The sequence below is a fragment of the Cricetulus griseus genome, chromosome 5 (assembly GCF_003668045.3).
Source record: "Cricetulus griseus strain 17A/GY chromosome 5, alternate assembly CriGri-PICRH-1.0, whole genome shotgun sequence".
Lineage (NCBI taxonomy): Eukaryota > Metazoa > Chordata > Mammalia > Rodentia > Cricetidae > Cricetulus > Cricetulus griseus.
In genome coordinates, this window is record NC_048598.1 from 138,063,848 (window position 1) to 138,083,290 (window position 19,443).

The 19,443-nt window shown below is 38.3% G+C and overlaps 1 protein-coding gene across 3 annotated transcripts in view; it reads right to left on the minus strand.

Moving 5' to 3' along the window:
* Positions 1–19,443, minus strand: part of LOC100756381 (TOG array regulator of axonemal microtubules protein 1) — a 52,412-nt gene that overhangs the window by 10,623 nt on the left and 22,346 nt on the right. For all 3 annotated transcript variants that reach the window (XM_027416494.2, XM_027416492.2, XM_027416491.2), the window contains 8 exons: positions 19,344–19,439; positions 16,425–16,597; positions 14,802–14,955; positions 9,329–9,482; positions 7,291–7,396; positions 6,688–6,923; positions 3,534–3,692; positions 1,895–2,021 (listed from right to left, as the gene is read on the minus strand). In XM_027416494.2, the coding sequence (XP_027272295.1) occupies positions 1,895–2,021; positions 3,534–3,692; positions 6,688–6,923; positions 7,291–7,396; positions 9,329–9,482; positions 14,802–14,955; positions 16,425–16,597; positions 19,344–19,439 (1,205 nt within the window). The remainder of the gene's footprint in view (positions 1–1,894; positions 2,022–3,533; positions 3,693–6,687; positions 6,924–7,290; positions 7,397–9,328; positions 9,483–14,801; positions 14,956–16,424; positions 16,598–19,343; positions 19,440–19,443) is intronic.

Below are 19,443 nucleotides of genomic sequence, written 5' to 3' on the forward strand. Positions count from 1 at the left end.
ACCTACAGGCAGTTGAGAGGTGTCCACTATGGTTGATGAACTCAAGCCCTCTGCAAGAGCAGTATTAATTACCATTAACCATTGAACCATGTTTCCAAACCTTAAAGTACTTTTCTCAAGGCTTAAAATTTATACAGAAAACAAATATAATCCACAAATAGTAAATTTCTGTATGACATCAAGAGTGAGAATAAACATTTGGTTAGAACTATTTTAGGCTCTGTTTCAGTAGGTAAAGGCAGTTGCTGCCAAGCCTGAGAGTGTGGGTTGCATTCCTAGGATCCAAATGTTAGGAAGAGAAAACTGACTCCCACAAGTTGTCCTCTAACCTACACACATTCTTATCATGGTACACAGGTATATACACATACACAAACAAGTGCACACACGCACATTTGCACATGCATACACACACTAAAAAAATTAAGACATTTTTCTATTTATTATACTGGAAATGACTCACAAATAAAATCAATTTCATTTTAGTCAGTTGTTTACATGACTATTTTAGTAAGTTCTATATGAGTAAGAATGTCTATGAAATTCTAAAATGCCTGTTTATTATGCATCTTTGTAATAACCCTTTACAAATGAGTCCTCGGGCTGGAGAGGTGGTTCAGAGGTTAAGAGCACCGACTGCTCTTCCAGAGGACCTGAGTTTAATTCGCAGCCACCACATGGTGGCTCACAGCCATCCATTATGAGATCTGGTGCCCTCTTCTGGTGTTCAGATATACATGGAAGCAGAATATGTATACATAATAAATAAATAAATAAATCAATAAATAAAATCTTTTAAAAAAATACATTATATAAAGAGTCCTCCTTAACCCATGTCATTAAAAAAAATGACATGAAGTTACAATACAAAAATTGTACATTACATGGTGAGGGGGAGTGGAGGGAAGAGGAGGGGAGAGGAGGGAAGGGGAACTGAGAGTGGTATAGAAAAATAAAAAAAGTTTGTTTCAATAAACAAATAAATGTAACCATAAAAAATTGTACATTACATTAAACACAAAATGTTTTCTCACATTTTACTACTCTCATTTTATAAAAATTAAAATTCTAGTTATAGATATGAAGTGCTATATTAAATATTATATGGTTGTAAACTTTCAGAATTGCAATGCAAGTCTTACAATTGTAATAGGCCAAACAACAGCCTACCACATTTAAAGTTTCCTTCAATGTCCTACCATCATTTAAGGTTTTCTTTTTAAGATTTATTTTAAAAATTATTTTATTATTATTTTATGTGTTTTATCTGCCTTTAAGCCTGTGCACCACATGTGTGCCTGCGACCATGAGTTCAGAAGAAGATACTGGATCCTCTGGAACTCAAGTTACAGAGAACCGTGAGTCTCCATGCAGGTGCTGGGAATTGAACCTGGGTCCTCTGGAACAGTATTTGTGGTCTCAACCACTGAGCCATCTCTCCTACCCCATAATTTAAATCTCAATAAGCAATAAACATTTACCCTTTAGGCTTGATAGTATATACTTCTCCTTAGATGTATGTACTACTTACTTAGAATTTCAGGTTAGGAAAAAAAAAAATGGTGGTTAGCCCTATTTCAAAATGGGTACCATAGGAATAATCTAAAAAACAATTGTTTATATTCTTTACCTTTATGAAAAAATACACCTTGTACTTACTTTTATTTAGTTAGTTGTTATCTATTACTTTATTTATTTATTTATTTATTTGGAGGGTGGACCTGTTTTTTGAGACTGGGGACTATGTTGCCAAGGCTAGATCAACACTCAATATAAAGCTGATGATGTCCTGACCTCCTTTGACTCTCTGGCCTTCACCTTGCAATAGCTGTGAGTGTCTGGCTTATAAGCTTTGCTTTAAAAATACTTTACACAACAAACTTAATTCACATACCTTTTGCCGCAAATTTTTAACAGATTCTTTAATATATGGTAAATCTTTAGACGGGATATACTTTTCCAGCATTTTTTCAAAGTTAGGATGACCCATCATGAGGAAAAGCATCTTACGGCCATAATACCTATGGATTTGTGAGAAATAATTAGTACTTTGGCATATATTAACAAATAGTGAAATGCATTCTCTGAACTATAAATTATTAACAACATGAACTAAAAGAGAGGCTTAGTACTGGTTGGGCATACATAGCTCTGTGGTACAGCACTTTCCTCGAGTATATTAGGTTCTAGGTTTGACTCAGTACAAAAAGGAAACACACAAAAGAAAAAAAAAGGGCTAGTAAAATACAAACATACCCCACATAACCACTAAGAATCCTTTATTTCTCCTTCTAACTTGTCAATGATTTAATCCTCTTGAATTCTTGTTTTGGTTGTTTTTGAGGAGGGTCTTCTAAGCAGGCCAGGCTAACCTCAAGCTTGAGATCATCCTGCCTGCTTCAGCTTCCTGAGTTTTAGGAGTACAGATATGTACTACTATGCCTGGCTCTCCTGAATATTTCTAAATGTTTTTGTTTGTTGGTTGGTTTTGTTTTCAAAATAGGGTTTCTCTGTGTAGCCCCAGCTGTCCTGGAACTCACTCTATAGACTAGACTGATTCAGAGATCCTCCTGCCTCTGCCTCCTGAGTGCTGGGATTAAAGGTATGTGCCACCACCCCCAGAAACTACATATTTCTCCCAGAAAATTTTAGATGTTTTTTCCAAGACACTATTGGTTACCATGTCCAATCTTCCTAAATTTACAAAAACTGACCAATAAAGGCTAAATAACTTACTGAAGGGCAACAGAGATATAGGCGAGGAATTTAATCTAGGCTTCCTACTAAATAAAACATTTCTGCCACCACCATAGATATCATGCTATAAATATTATCTTGCCTTCTTTTGTTGAATGTTATTAACCTTCCTAAACTGGCTCAAGTAATAGTCACCATAAAGTCATGAAATATTCAAAGTATAAATACATTATTTTCTGTTGATAATATTGTTAAGCATATTCCTGCATTATACAAGTGAATTCTTTCCTTTGTTTTTATATAGTTGCTTTAAAAATATAATTTTCCCCTCAATATATTACTTGACTTTTGCCCACAATGAAGTTCTGCCACTAGAACTTCTGCCCATTACAGTCTTGTGTCACTTAACAACTTACTACTAAGAATTATGAAGTGGCACCTGTACATTTGGAGAATTCATGATGTACTTGCTTGGTATCATATACAAATTGGAAAATAAGATTATCCTTGGTATCAATCCAGTACCCCATCTTTCTATTTAGAAAAATGTTCATTTTTAAAAAAAATCCTTTTTTCCCCCTTTAAGCCTTATTTCTGAAACTTAGGGGCCAGCAAGACGATTCAGTGGGTAAATGCACCGGCTTCCAAGACGGATGACTTGATTTCAATCCTCAGAACCCACATGGTAGAAGGAGAGACTGGACTACTTCAGACTGTTCTCTGATCTTCACATGCACACCATGGCACACTCATGTACCACATACACAAAATGAATACCTATACATTTTTAATTAAAACAAACAAAAACCCCTCAGGAAATATTACCAATTATTCACCTGGTTTCTTGTGAGCTATCTTGAGCAAACTTAGCAGCAGCAGGCAATAAGCGTTCAGCCATATCCTTTGTTCCAGATAAAATACGCTCAGGTTCCATAAATTCTACTACATCTGCCAAGTGCTGTGCTGTACATCTTCTTACTGCAATGTGCAAATGGCTACAAAGAAAACATGCCCAAATCAATCGAAGTTGAGGAATGAACTATTTTCTAACAGTCATAGCTTAACAAACAATTTGTTAAAAATTTAACAACTTCTCATTTGGGGGAGAGCTTGCAAGGGCAGAGGGAAGACATGAAGGAACAGGAATCCGGATGCATGATTTGAAAGACACAAAGAATAAAAAGAAGGAAAAAATTAACATCAATCACGCTGGGAGGCTGAAATCACAAATGACTCACATTAGTTATCTTTCCCCAAGAAGATACATCAAATATGTCAATTACTTCTTGTTTATTAAGACTTGCTTTTTTGCTGGGCGTTGGTGGTGCAGGCCTTTAATCCCAGCACTCGGGAGGCAGAGGCAGGCGGATCTCTGTGAGTTCGAGGCCAGCCTGGTCTCCAGAGCGAGTGCCAGGATAGGCTCCAAAGCTACACAGAGAAATCCTGTCTTGGAAAAAAAAAAAAAAGACTTGCTTTTGGGGGCTGGAGACATGATTCATCAGTTAAGAGCACTGACTGCTCTTCTAGAGGACCTGGGTTAAATTCCCAGCCCCCACATGGCAGCCCATATGCAACTCCAGGACCTACCCCCTCACACAGATATACATGCAGGGAAAACATCAATGCACACAAAATAAAAATAACTTATTTTTTTTTCTTAGAAGACTTGCTTTTATAGCCTATACTGTTATCAATTTTAGAGAAGGTTCTATGGGCTTCTGCAAAGAATGTGTATTCCACACCTGTGAGATGGAGTATTTTATAGATAGCTATTAAATCCAGTTAATCTGTTGTTATTATGTGTGTGCGTGTGTGTGTGTGTGTACACGTGTGGAGAGAGAGAGAGAGAGAGAGAGAGAGAGAGAGAGAGAGAGAGAGAGAGAGATGCATGAGTGTGCCAGCACACAAGTCCTAGTGCATATGTGGAGGTCAAAAGACAACATTCAGGAGTTGGTTCTCTTCTTCCGTTATGGGATGCAGCATAGAACCCAAGTAGTCAGGCTTGGCAGCAGGCACCTTCACCTACTGAGCCACCACACCTTACGCTGAGGTTTATTTGTCTTATTTTAGTTTGGCTGACCTACTGAAAGACTTGAGTAGGACAATGGAGTCATATACTAGTTCTGAATCAAGACCTTTCTGGCCTTTCTTTTATATATATGTGTGTGTGTCTGTGTGTTTTATTTCTGAAGTGGGAGTCTCAACATTAAGTGCATTTGCAATTATTATAATGTCATGATAAATTGTTCCCTTTGTTAATATGTATTAATCATTGTCTCTCTGACTACTTTTGTTTTGAACTCTATCAGTATCAAAACAAGCTCCACTAGCTTCTTCTGGCTTCCATTTGCTTAAAATGTTGACATCCATGTTTTGCCTTTCAGTTGGTATCTTTCCCAGTGAGGTGTGCTTCCTATAAACAGATGGATTTGGTTTTTAATCTTGTCAGCTGGTCCACATCTCTTATTTCTATTTATTTATTTTGAGGCAGGTTTTCACTATATAGCTCCAATGAGCCAGTACCTTATTAAGTAGAGCAGGCAGATTTTAACTCAGACACCTGCCTGCTTGTGCCATTCAAGTCCTGGGGTTAAAGGTGTACAACAACACACACAGTATGATATGCATCTATTAAATGGCAGAGTTGAACCTATTTATATTTAAGGTTGTTACAGAAAGATTGCCAATTTGCAATGATTTTTGTTGGCTGGTTCTGCTTGGTTGGAATGTTAGTTCTTTTCTTCCTCCCTAATCACACTAGGGGCTTAATCACTTATTGTGCCAGGTATGGCATAAATTCCCGTGTTCATCTATTCCTCTCATAAAATGTATTCTTGCTTTGGTTTTGTTTTGATTTTTTTGTAGTTGTTTTGAGACAGAGTTCCTCTGTGTAACAGCTCTGGCTGTCCTGGAACTTGCTTTGTAGACCAGGTTGACCTCGAACTCACAGAGATCCACCTGCATCTGCCTCCCCAGTACTGGGATTAAAAGGCCTGTGCCACCAACTCCTGGCATGAAATGAATTCTTTTCAGTACTCACATGAATGAGACTTTCTTCCTCTTTAATGTACAGTATTCCTTGAAGTATTTTCCTCAGTGCTAGTTTAGTTACCATGAATTGCCTTAGTTTGTGCATTATGTTTCTCCATCAGGTTTAAAAGATAGCTTCGCCATATATAACAATTGTAGTTGGCAGCTATATACTTCTATGGCTTAAAATGTATCATTCCACACTTTCTGGGCTTTGAGTGTTGCTGATGAGAGAGTTGATGTTATTCTGATGTGCCAGTCTTTGTAGGTAAGCTGGTGTTTTTCCCTTACAGGTTTATTTTTGTTGTTGCTGTTTAAATCATTAAGAGTGTGAATGTGGGTATTTATGCTGTGTGGAGTGTGGAGGTCGGTGGATCACTGTGGGAACTCCTCAAACTTGCACCATGCAGGTCCTGAGGACCAAACAAAGGTCATCAGGCATGATGGCATGAAGCTCTGACAGCTTATCCCTCTTGCCAGCCCCTTCCTCATAGCTTTCATTAATGTCCTTTGTGTGTTTTGCATTTGGAACAATGTTTTTATTAGCATTTATTAATTATACATAATAATGGGGTTCATTACAACTTTCTACGTCTTGACTATGATCCATCATCGAGAGGTTTTTCTTGATCATGTCTATTTGAAGTTGTAAAAACCTTTCTGTTGAGAATTCCATTTCCATACCAGGCTCAGAGGCAGCTTCTAGCCTGTCATCTTACCCTAAAGTCCCAATGTACCCAGAAGTGAAAAACACCTGACAATAGTTAAAGGTGTGTGCCACAATTGCCTGGCCATATGTGATATTATTAGAAAAACAATATTATGGTTCTTCTCATGCTTAATTTACAGTTTTTATCAGGGAGAAATTATTTATGCAAAATTTGCTTTTATCCTCACTATGCACAGAAACACAATTTAATTTTCAGTTTCAGGGTGTTTCGGGGTTATGTTGAACATTACCTTTGTCCTCCATTGATGAGAGAAATGACTGCACGTGCAGGGGTTACATTATTCACCATAGCTCTCAACGCCTTGTCCACATCTTCCCTTATGAATGTGTTAGATTCTCCAGCCTTGTGCAGCAAAGCTCTTACTGCAGTATCGAGTTCTTGATCCATGCTCTTTTTCAGGTATGTGAAAAGATCACTTAAACACACCACAGCAGCACGGGACACACCAGACCGCAAATTTTTTACCTAAAAGACAATTTTTAAACATGAACTGCCCCCCCCCCCCACGCTGTTAGAAACACAACAACATCACTCGGGACTGAATTTTAACATTAAATTAATACATCTGGTTACATGAACTCAGTAGACTAGGCTGACCTCAAAGTCGCAGAAGTCCTCCTGCTTTGCCTCTCCAGTGCCACGGTTAAATGCATGCGCCACCAACTTGGCCATGATTATGTGTTATTATATATCTACCCCCCAAATCAATATCGAATAACTTTTCAAGTATTACAAATTCAGAATGCTCTACAGAGTTGTCTAAACAGTGTGAAAATCAAGTGTGTATGTTAATTCCTAATTAATTAAACAACCTCAATTTATCTGATATTACCTCTTGAACTACTGCAAAGTTTGTTTCATGTAGCTTCGTATTTAACAGGTCGGAGTGAAAAGCAGCTAAGCATCGGATAAAATTTAATCCTTCCATCTTCTTCTCCCTATGGACAGACAAATAACAAAATCATCTCTGAAACAGGATATAGTTAGAATAGAATCTCAAATGTCTTTTTTTGAGGGGGGGGCAATGAGGAAACTATTTTCTTCCTTATTAATTAGTAATCTCAAAAATCCATGTAGGAACTTTTTTGGGCGGGGGAGTGTTCAAAGACAGAGTTTCTCTGTGTAGTCCTGGCTGTTCTGGAACTTGCTTTATAGACCAGGCCTCGAACTCACAGAGATCCTCCTGCCTCTGCCTCCTGAGTGCTGGGATCAAAGGCATGCACCACTATTGTCCAGCTTAAAGAACTTTTAATATCAAGGAACACCATAATAGTCAAGTGAAGTTATTATTTCAATAAAAGAACCAGTACTCTTTCTGGAGAGTAGGAGAGCCGGGCATTGGTGGTACATACCTTTAGTCCCAGCACTCGGGAGGCAGAGGCAGGCAGATGTCTGTGAGGTGGAGGCCAGCCTGGTCTACAGAGCGAGTGCCAAGACAGGCTCCAAAGCTACACAGAGAAACCCTATCTTGAAAAACAAAACAAACAAACAAAAAAGAGATTAGGAGACAAATAACAAAAGATACAAAAGTAGTAAGAGAAAAAAAGGAAGAAAAAAACTACTTGTTAGTTCATTAGTGAGGAAATAACTCAAAGCAGTGAAAACTACCACCAGGTATTTCTATGGCTTGTATTTATCCTTCATTATCTGAGTTAAAGGGTCAGATGAAAGGTGGATACTAACAAAAGAGAGGGAACTCAGCTGGTATTTAGCTGTACCATCGGATTTGATGGTTTTCATCTTGTAAGTATAAAGAATGTGAAGTAGAGAAGAACTGGCTTTGAACTCCTGATCTCCCTGCTTGTACTTCCCAGGTAGGTGCTCAGATTATAGTTGTGCGCCATCTCCAGCTCTTTAACATACAACAGCAGAGTTGGGTATTCACAGTAGAGACATTTGCCACCTAAAGTATATGCTTTGTGGCTCTTTACAAGAAATGATTGCTAAGGAAAGACTGTCCCTGAAGTACAGAATGAAAGTAGCTTAGAGAACACCAGAGGACTGAATTCCACAGTACTCCCCAGGGAAAATAGAATAAAAGAATCAGAGGGAGACTGCTTTTTCTAAGCAAAAGTGAAAAAAGTTTTCCAGGACGAAGATACCAAGAATGAACAGTGTAGACTTAGCAAAATAGTTCCTGTGTAGTTTTAGTGAAGTGATTCCTAATTGAAAGCCAATTACAGAAGGCTAAGAGTAAAGTGAGGTAAAACTGTGGTGTCAATAAGTCCTTTTTTTGAGAATGTTCAGTTTAAGGGTGTGGCAGGGAGGTAGAAATGGGGAAATGCACACAGTTAATAGAGAATTTTTTTTTAATTGGAGATATATGTTATAGCATACTTATTGGCTGGGGGCAGGATGGGGGATTACTGGGGATCAAGCCAATGGCCTGGCACATGTCAAGAGTGTGTGTTATCACTGACCAACCAAGCTCAATGGCACAGTTTGATGTTAATAAGCATAGTCTAGCAGAAGCAAAAGTGATGTTGAGGTGTAGAACAGTACCACAGGAGATTCTAAGGGAACAGAGCAGAAAAGGAGGCAGAACGCAGCCAGCAGACACTCCAGCTGAAACACTGGCAAGTATTCACAGCATTTGGGATTTTTAACGATTCCAATACTGCAGTTGTTCCTAAAATTGCTTGTTATACATTATATTTCAAATGAATTATGAGATACAGTATAATGCCAAAGGTTTTGTATAGCTCATAATGAAGCTAACTGTGTCCTTATGGTATACAGGTTAAAACATAACTGTTAATACATCTGGGCCAGAGACAGCTATATTAATAAGTTCGGGAGACTCAGATGCTTAAGAAATAAAATAATCTTCAGTGATACTATGGCTAGTAATAAGAAGGGTGGTAACTTACCAGTCCTCATCAGCTAAAAGCCGTAAGGCTTCTGTCAGGGCTATTTCTGGCTTGGAAAACGGTCGTAATTCCAGTGAATCCATTATCTCTGGACTATGAGTGACAGAAGATATTCTTTCTTTATATTGTGAAATGATTCCAGGAGATGCATCACCTAAAACAAAATATTAAATAAGGCAAGAAAGAACCTTAATATAAAGGATATAAATGTATTCAACTATAGATATTATAAGAGTATTTCCTCATAACATTAGTAGCATTAGTTTATTGTTAAAACAACAAAAATCTTGTGATAACTCTAATTACATCTATTTAAAACTGTATCTTTTAATTAGCTTTTTTCATATAAAAGAATGGTCATATAAAATACAGATCCAATTTACAAGAAGACACTGCAATACACCAACTGGCATTTCTGGGTTAGCAGGAATGACAATTCTAACAACTAGGACTAATGCAGAGCAACTGAGTTGTAGCACTAGCAACATATGGAGGATGTACATCCAAAATTATTAATAAATTCATGAGCCATACCAGATCTATGGTTTCTGTTATTGTTTTGGATTACTTTTTTTAGGACCTATCCCCCACCAATCTTGCTTTATCCTTTATTTACTCTAAGCAGTGGGGTTCATTAAAACCCTTCACAGAATGGGGGTCTCTAAATTCGACACATTCTCTTCAAGGACCCTGATGCCACCACACTGAGAGTAGCAACTGTGAACAGCCTTCTTCAGAGGGTCGGCTCCAGCTTCTGCCCCCTCCCAGCACAGATGCCATCTCCTGGTGGAAGAGATATCTTGATCTTAGGTTTTTCTCGTAGGAGTTTGTTGCTTTGATGGACGCTTACTAAGAGCATAAAAGCTGTTTGACTGGGGCTGAGGTAGCTAAAAAAAAAGTATTGTTTGGGGCTGGAGAGATGGCTCAGAGGTTAAGAGCACCAACTGTTTTTCCAGAGGTCCTGAGTTCAATTCCCAGCAACCACATGGTGGCTCACAACCATCCGTTATGAGATCTGGTGCCCTCTTCTGGTGTGCAGATATACACGGAAGCAGAATGCTGTATACATAATAAATAAAATCTTTAAAAAAAAGTATTGTTTTAAGAACAAAAGAAAATCAATATAGTCTAATTAAAAAATCATGGATGTATACTTGTTTTACTATACACTTACTAATTTAATGATGGTACATGTCAGATAGTGATGGCTCACGCCTTTACTCCCAGCACTGGGGAGGCAGAGGCAGGCGGAGCTCTTGAGTCCAAGGCTATTCTAGTCTACAAAGTGAGTTGCATGACAGGCAAGGCTACAAAGAGAAACCGTCTCAAATAAGCAAAAAATAAAAGAAAAAAGAAAAAAAAAAAGGTAGAGTTTATCTAGGGAGAATTATATCAGTATATCAAGAGGGCTTTTCTCTTGATAAAGCATTTTTATTTATTTATTCTCTGACAATTTCATTCATGTATAGAATGTATTCTTGTGACAATCCCTCCACCCTCTCTTCTCCTTCTATCTACACTCTAACCCTAAATCCATGTGTAACAATATGAATGGTGCTTCTTCCAGGTATTTCCCAGACATTTTCCAGATACAAAGCACCGTTCAAGCAGTGGAGCATCTTTCAGCATAAACAGCAGAAGACCATATCTAAGTATTAGAAAGGAAAAGACAATAGAGAATGGGCTTTTTGTAAGTGAACAAAAATCCATTGGTTCTCTTTCATGTAATAATTTTTAAAAAGGTGTTATTAGGCACTAGAAAATGGTTATCATAAAAGATTATTAATCATGATATTGATAAGAAAATGTTGAAATCACAAATATCAGAACTTTCATTTGATGCTGTACACTAGTATACATACAAATGCTTCAAAAATTGAAAACCCAATCGCAACAATGTATTGATTGAGTTCTTTATTAAAGACCTTGATGAATGTTTTAAAGGTTCTTTTTTCTTTACATCTAGACTGTCTAGTGTGTGGATTACACATGAGTAAGTGTGGGCCTCTGAAGAGGCCAAAAGAAGGTGCCGGATTCCCTGGAACTGGAGTTACAGGTGGTTGTGAGCCACTCAATGTGGGTGCTAGGAAATAGTAGCTGACATGTAAGGAAGATGATGTGCCAAACAAAGAATAAATAAACTCATTTCAATTAGCTTTCCTGGTTCAGATCTACTTTCCATCAGGTATCACGCACTCGCACGCACGCACACACACACACACACACACACACACACACACACACACACGCTTAGAATCTCAGCACTTGGAAGGAGGTAGAGACAAAACGATCAGGAGTCACCTGAGGTTACACAGTGTGTTTAGGGCAAGCCTATGCTATGCTATATAAAACCTTATCTTAAAAACACTACCATCTATGCTCCAGAGGATAGCCCCAACACCATGCATATATGGTAGTACTAACAGGACTCTGTGGATTGAAAAGAAAAGAACATGAAATTGTGAGGGGGGCATGCTAGGGGTGGTGGTGCCCTGGTTAGTTTTATGTTAACTTGATACAAACTAGAACCATCAGAGAGGAGGAAGCCTCAATTGGGAAAATACCTCTATAAGACTGGGCTGTAGGCACATCTGTGGGACATTTTCTTAATTAGTGACTAATGTGGGAAGGCTCAGCTCATTGTGGGTAGAGCCCACCCCATGGGCTGGTGGTTCTCACTTCCATAAGAAAGTAGGCTGAACAAGCCAAAGAGAGAAAGCCAATAAGCAGGACCCCTCCACAGCCTCTGCTGTCTCCAGGTTCCTGCCCTGACTTCCTTCTACGATGAACAGTAACATGGAAGTGTAAGCCAAACAAACCCTTTCCTTCCCAAGTAAAGTGCTTTTGGTCATGCTGTTTCATTATAGCAACAGTAACCTTAACTAAGACATTAAGAAAGACAGATGAGTAACAAACAGTTTATTTAGTTGGTTATGGTGGTTTAAGCCTGTAACTGCAGAACTTGGGAAGCTGAGTCAAGACTGCCACAGAGCAAGATGCTGTCTCAAAAAAATATAAAGTTTACCTAGACCATACTTTGGGTAACACTAATCTAGTGAACTGGAAACTACTGATTTTTTTAATTAAAAAAAAGTTTGTATTTATGGGTAGGTGGGCGTATGGGCATGTGAGTGTAAGTGCTCTTGGAGGCCACAGGCTTCAGACTCCCATGGACCTAGGGTTATAGGTGGCTGTCAGCCACCTGATATGGTTGCTGAGAACCAAATTCAAATACTCTTAAATGTTGGGCCATCTCCCTAGCCCCAGGGAATCTTCTTAAATAGAGATATAACTAACTAGAAGCTTGTTGTTAGAAAATTTTAGCACCGATATGTTTATAACTATAAACACAACTAAATATTTAAATTCTGGTTGGTCTACAACACCATTTCCTATGTATGGTCATATGTTTAGGTAATATATGAATCAATTTAAGAAAGCAGTCATAGGCTTCAGAAATCTAATGTAAAGGTCACATTATAGACAAAACCAGTCAACATCAGTAGCAACAATGGGCACTCCCAAACTTATGATTCTTTACTGCTTGTACTTTACTATTACTCTTAAAACTATCTTTTTAAATTGTATTTTATTTAACTTTATGTGTAGTGAGTGTTTTATTGTGCGTGCGTGCGTGCGTGCGTGCGTGCGTGCGTGCGTGCGTGTGCGTGTGTGTGGTGCTTGCAGAGGCCAGAAAAATCCATCAGATCTCTGGGACTGGAGTCACAGACAGTAGTGAGCTGATATGTGAATACTGGGAATGAACCAGGTCGCCTAGCCAACATTTTTAACCACTAAGCCATCTCTCCAGCTCCTTCTCCCTAGCTTTCATAAGATTAAAACACGGTGAAATTATTTGAGAATATTAATAGGTTAAATTTCACAAATACCAAGTGGATATTAGACAGAAAGCAAAGGACAACCAGACTACAGGTCACAACCCCAGAGAACCTAGGTAAGAAAGAGGACCCTAAGAGAGACATACATGGATCTGCCTAGGAAGGGGAAAAAGACAAGATTTCCTGAGTAAAATGAAGTGTGGGGGACTGCAGGAGGGTGGAAGGGGAGAGGGGAGGAAGTATGGGGAGTGGGGAAATTGTTTTAAAAATGGCAAAGAAATTTTTCAAAAACTGCCTACATTAACAGGTTGTAGGGCCATGTTCAGGTAGCAAATCTACAAACCAACCTCCCTTCTGCTGAGCTCTATGTTCACAGGAGTCAAGAAGAGTTCTGCACTTCTTATAAAAATAAAAATAAAACTACACCATTTTATTTTTATTTTTAGAAAATTTTGTGCAAGATTATATTTATGCATTAATTTTCTTCTATTTCTTGTTGATATGTACTTTGAACTCAACATAAATTTAAGATTGATAATATAGTCCACAAAGTCTAGTTTAACAAAAGTAATTAAGTAGTAGTACTTAACGTTTACTAAAGCTCACAAAATAAATTTCAATTTAACCCTTTCTTTTTTCCTAGTTTGTACTAAAGCCAAAATTTATTCAGTGGTCTTAAAGACATCCCAGGAGATGGCTGTCAGTAAAGTACTTGACACATAAGCATCAGGACCTGGTTTCTAGCCCTAGGGCCCATGTAAAGAGATGGGCATGGCAGCACAGGCCTCTAATCTCAGCACAGTGGAGGCAGAGAGAGAAGAATCACTGCAGCTTGTGGCCTGCTAGTGTAGCTGATTGTATAAGATCCAGGTTCAGTGAAGACTCCAACTCAAAAAACAAGGTAGAAAATGACTTAGATGTCAACCTGTAGCCTCCACAAACCCATATATAAATACACAAAACAAACACATAAGTGCACACACCTGAACATGGACACACACACACACACACACACACACACACACACACACACACACACACACACACTCCAAAGCTATACCCCAGAAATCATGGCACCTACTCTTGCCTACATGTAAAAACATAGTAGCACTCAAGGACAAACTGAACAGTTGATCAGTAGTGACTTAATTTTTAAATTACATTTATTTGTGTAAACACATGCCACTGTGCACTTGTAGGGGGGCAGAGGATTACTTCTGAGAGTTCTCACCTTTCACCATTAGATTCCTGGGAATCAAACATAGGTCATCAGGTTTGGCAACAAGTGCCTTTACCCTCTGAGCCAGCTTAGAAGCCTTAGAGTGTACCTCTTTGACCAAGACATAACAAAAACTAACTCACTATTTTAATTACCTCAACTGTAACAAGGGAATAGCACTTCCTAGTGAAAGAGGAGTATTTCCAGTGAGGATGCAAGGGACTGTTGAGTTAATCTGGATATGAAAACAACCTGGATACTTACATATGCAAAAAACTGAAGCCTGTTCCCAGTTCTTAAAGCTAATCAAATGCAGAACCAAAACTTAATAAATTGGGTCCATCTACTGACTCCACCGATCTCTGTTATAACTATACTGGACATGATTTTAACTAGCATTCACAAAATTACTTACTTTCAGATGTCAATCTCTCAGTTCCTGTATGTTTTATTCGTTCCCAGGGATTCAGCTCTTTCCTTTCACCATCTTTAGCATCAAAAAGCTCTTTTTCTTCTTTTCTCTTTTGTCTCATCTTGTCATAAGTAGACTTTGCCATAGAAACCTTAGTCTGCATGAAAAAGTTGAAATATTTGTGCTGTGGAATAATCCTTCTGTAAACTGTAAAATGTGTGGCTCTCATTGTTAATAAAAAGCTGATTGGCTGATAGCTAGGCAGAATTTTCAGGACAGAGAGAATGCCGGGAAGAAAAAGGGTGGAGTCTGAAGAGTCACCAGAACAAAAAAGTCACACAGAAGCAAGCTGAACATGCCATGTTGAAAGAAGGTACCACCACGTGGCAGAGGGTAGCTAAGAAATATGGGTAAATTTAAAATATAAGAGTTAGCTAGTAACAAGCCTGAGCTATCAACCAAGCATTTATAATTAATAATAAATCTCTGAGTGGTTATTTGGAACTAGCTGGTGGGACAAAAAAGTCCACGTACATATCTGGATGCATTCAGGAAGTCTGACATTTAAAATATTTTTATCTTAGAAAATTGTGTGTGGAGAAAGAGATACATAAGCATATTAAATGTCTATATAAGACAAATGATATTTTTTGTTTTGAGACAGGGTCTCATATAGTACGGCTTGGCCTTGCCCTCTCAATGTGGTTATATCAAGTTGATTCTCCTGCCTCTTCCTCCTAAAGTGCTAGAACTACAGGTAAAACCAACTACATGCTTTTCAGTCCTTACTTTACAACTCCTGCAATCTGAAAGAATTATGTAGTACTAACATCCAATTAAACTTGTGCTTAAGAGCATTAGTGTGTCACTGTTTGAATATATACACTCACAATCATAATATATATAGCACAGGTGCAGCATAAAACATATTATGCAATATAATATTATATATTTATATACTGTGTATCAACAATCTAAGTGACTAAATTCAGAAATTTCAATTACCTAAAATTTTAATCAAGTGAGGAGACAGCTCTGTGGATAAAGAGTGTTATTCAAGTTTGCTGTTCAAGTGGTGGTAGTGCACGCCTTTAATCCCAGCACTCTGGAGGCAGAGGTAGGTGGATCTTTGTGAGTTTGAGGCCAGCCTGGTCTACAAATCAAGTTCTAAGACAGCCAGAGCTGTTACACAGAGAAACTCTGTCTTAAGATAGATAGAGAGAGAGAGAGAGAGAGAGAGAGAGAGAGAGAGAGAGAGAAAGAAAGAGAGAGAGGTTTAGGTTTGCTGTTCAAGCTTGCTGAACTCAAAACTTTATAACACAAGTAAAGCCAGGTATTGTACTATACATCTGTAATTCCAATTCTCCCTACAGCAAGACGGGAAATAGGAACAGTAGAATTCCCAGAAGCTTGTGCAAAAGCTAGTCACAGTAACAGAGATGCTCTTTCAAATAAGGTGGAAGTTGTGGACCAACACACAAAGTTATGTTCTGACTTCCACACCAGCATGTGTGTACACACACACACACAAAATAAAATTAAAGTTGTTAATGAAAAGGTGTTTGATATCCCACATCTCATATAAAGAAAATAATGACGTAGTTAAAGAATGGTAGAGAAGCTTACATCTTTGTCATTTTCAACATCAAGATATGATGGAGTATTTTGCTGGACTGCTCTTCCATAAATTCCTGATGGCGGTTCAATGCTGGGTTTCACTGAAAATGTATCCTGTTCCACAGTGTCTATCACTGGTGGGCTGCAAGTTGTTGGTGCTGAATTTGGACTTCCAAATACACCTGCAATCAACCAACCATCAAGCAGTTATTGTTTCTGTAATGGCACTCCAGACAACAAATTTTAAGGGTTTTCATTTAAGAAGCAAACAATATGCTGTGAAACACAAGTTAAATAATCATGAAATGTATAAACAAATATCCTACCCATGCAAGAAGATAGCCATTCATGAAGACATGGGTCAAAATTGCATTTTTAAGTCAAGTTGAAGGGAAGATTCATAAGACTGATGTGAACTAGGTATTGAAGATGATTTCCAAGAGCACAACTTTGAACTGGGATTTGTTTAGACACCCAAGGAAGAAAGGAAAGCAGAAACCCTGAGATAGAAACATTTATATGGAAAACTAGACAAGTAAAAATATGTCCATGGATATAAGATGTGGTGGTTTGAATGAGAATGGCCCCCACTGGCTTATAAATTTTAAAGCTTAGTCATCAGAGAGTATTGCCATTAGAAAGCATTAGGAAGTGTGGCCTTGTTGGAGGAAGTGTGTCACTGGGGGAGGGATGTAAGGTTTAAAAAAAATCCATGTCAAGCCCAGAGTCTCTATCTTCCTCCTGCCAGCAGATCAGGATGGAAAACTCTCAGCTCTTTCTCCAGCACCAGGCCTGCCTGCATGCTGCCTTGCTTGTCACCATGATGATAATGGACTAAACCTCTGAAACTGTAAGCCAGTATCAATGAAATGTTTTCCTTTATAAGAGTCGCCTTGGTACAGTCTCTTCATAGCACTAGAACACTGTCAGGATCCATAAAAATGGCTTCACTTCATCTTGACTTAAGGTCCAGAGAGTTCAAAACTACCCTTACTATTCCAATGTTGAAGTTATAAGACCTAAAGGTCTAAGGCATGGATGTCTTATCTAAATAAGAAAAGACTTGGTCTCTGGTGTGGTTACTCTTAACCATCAAGGTCAGAGATTTGGTTTACTAAATGTTTGGAGAATTAAGGAAGAAAAGTCTGTTTGTTCTTTGTATCTTGATAAAGAAGTCTATTGCCATTTTCCCCTTTTTGGTTGGGGTATATAAGAATGTTGAAGAACAAACTTGGCATGTCCAGTATTCACTGGAATGCCCTCCCAACTCTATTCTGTCTTTATCTTTTCCTTAGTATCTTTACCTGCCGTTTCCTCAATCCACACTCCCCCTCTCAGGTACAAACCGGGCAAGATGGCTGGATACAACTGAAGCCCCCGAAAAGACAGGTTCCTACAGACTGGAGCTGCAATGTAGGGCTACTACAGATGTCAACTACATATGACCCCTCAACGTGGGGCACAAACAAACATGAGACACTACAGAACACTGACCAAGACACAATACAAAATGAAAGTATAGACTGTAAATCTTCAAGAATTGTCTAGAAGTAATTAGAGGAGATTATCAAGCAAATTATTTCTAGCAAAATCTATTTCATAATATGGAACAAAAAGATCCATTCCTAACTTGATATGCCATGTTTGGCTGATATCTGTGGGAGGCCTGCCCTTTTCTGAAGGGAAAATAGAGGAGGAGTGGATTGGGGAGAAACAGGAGGTGGGGGAAGCAAGGCTAGGAAGAGACAAAGAAGGGAAACCGGTCAGCAAGTAATATATGAGAAGAAAATAAATAAGTAAATGAAAAGGGTGCCTTCCTTGCTGTGTATGTTACCATATCTTAGTTTTTCAGCTAAAAAAAGAAACTTTGGAGCACCAGCCCTCACTTCACTCTGCTTCCTGCCTGCACACACAACATGACAGAAGTGTGAAGCACTGCCTGCAAACACCCAAATATTACAACCCAAGCTGGCAGCAGAATTTGGCAGCATAATCCACATGGTAATTTTGCATGCAGGCAAAAAGTAAGAGATAAAAGGCCATGGAAACTTGCATCTATATCCTAGAAAATTAGGGTGTCCAGGCAATGTGAGATAGGAATAGGTTCCATGAAAGGGGGTCCTTAAGAGGCTACTGAATAAAACTGTGGTCTCCATAGTGTCAGGCATTTGAACACTTGGTCCCCACTTGGTAACACTACTTGGGGAGGTTTTGGAGGTATGGCCTTGTTGAAGTGCCACTAGAAGGGCTAGCTTAGAGTAATCACAGCCTTGCTCTACTCCCAGTTTGCCGTCTCTGCTTCCTACCGCCATGACTGCCACTTGCTGTCATGCCTCCCTACCATAGTGAAATAGTATCTTCCATGGTCTCTGCTAGCACTTATCTTTCTGCTCTCCTTACTGGAGATGCACTATGAGCACCTAGCTCACACTGTGCCATTATGACTTTCCCACCACCAAGCACTATATTCTAATAAGTCAGGGGCCAAATTCATTCCTTAAGTTGCTTTTTGTGAGGTATCTAGTTATAGTCATGACAAAAGTAACTAAGACATTATTTTAAGAAATAGAAAGTAATATTTAAAGATATTGAAACTATGTATCTTCAAGGTCCCCTTGCATCTCTGAACCTTATAACAAGGGTTCACTCTGAATTTTCATTAGAAATAATAAAGTTCTATTATTTATGACACTGATAAAACCTGCTATTTGACTTTAACTATAATAAAATTATCATAGTTATCCTTAAACTGTCTCAGAATTATCGAACTACTTTTTGAAAGTTACTAACATGAACGTCCCAAAGTTTCATTGAAGGGCAGAAATATGAAATTAAGTATTCATTTTTAATTATTTCAATTTAATGTTGACAAGTGTTGCTTATGTGTAATGAATACATAAATTTAAAAGCTAGACAACTTTGAAATACCTTTTCCAACAATTACTACTGAGTCTTCTGATAAGGTATTTATAGATGTGAAGTCAAAACTGGAAATTTGCTGTAAGTTTGATGACCTTGTAAGTCCTAA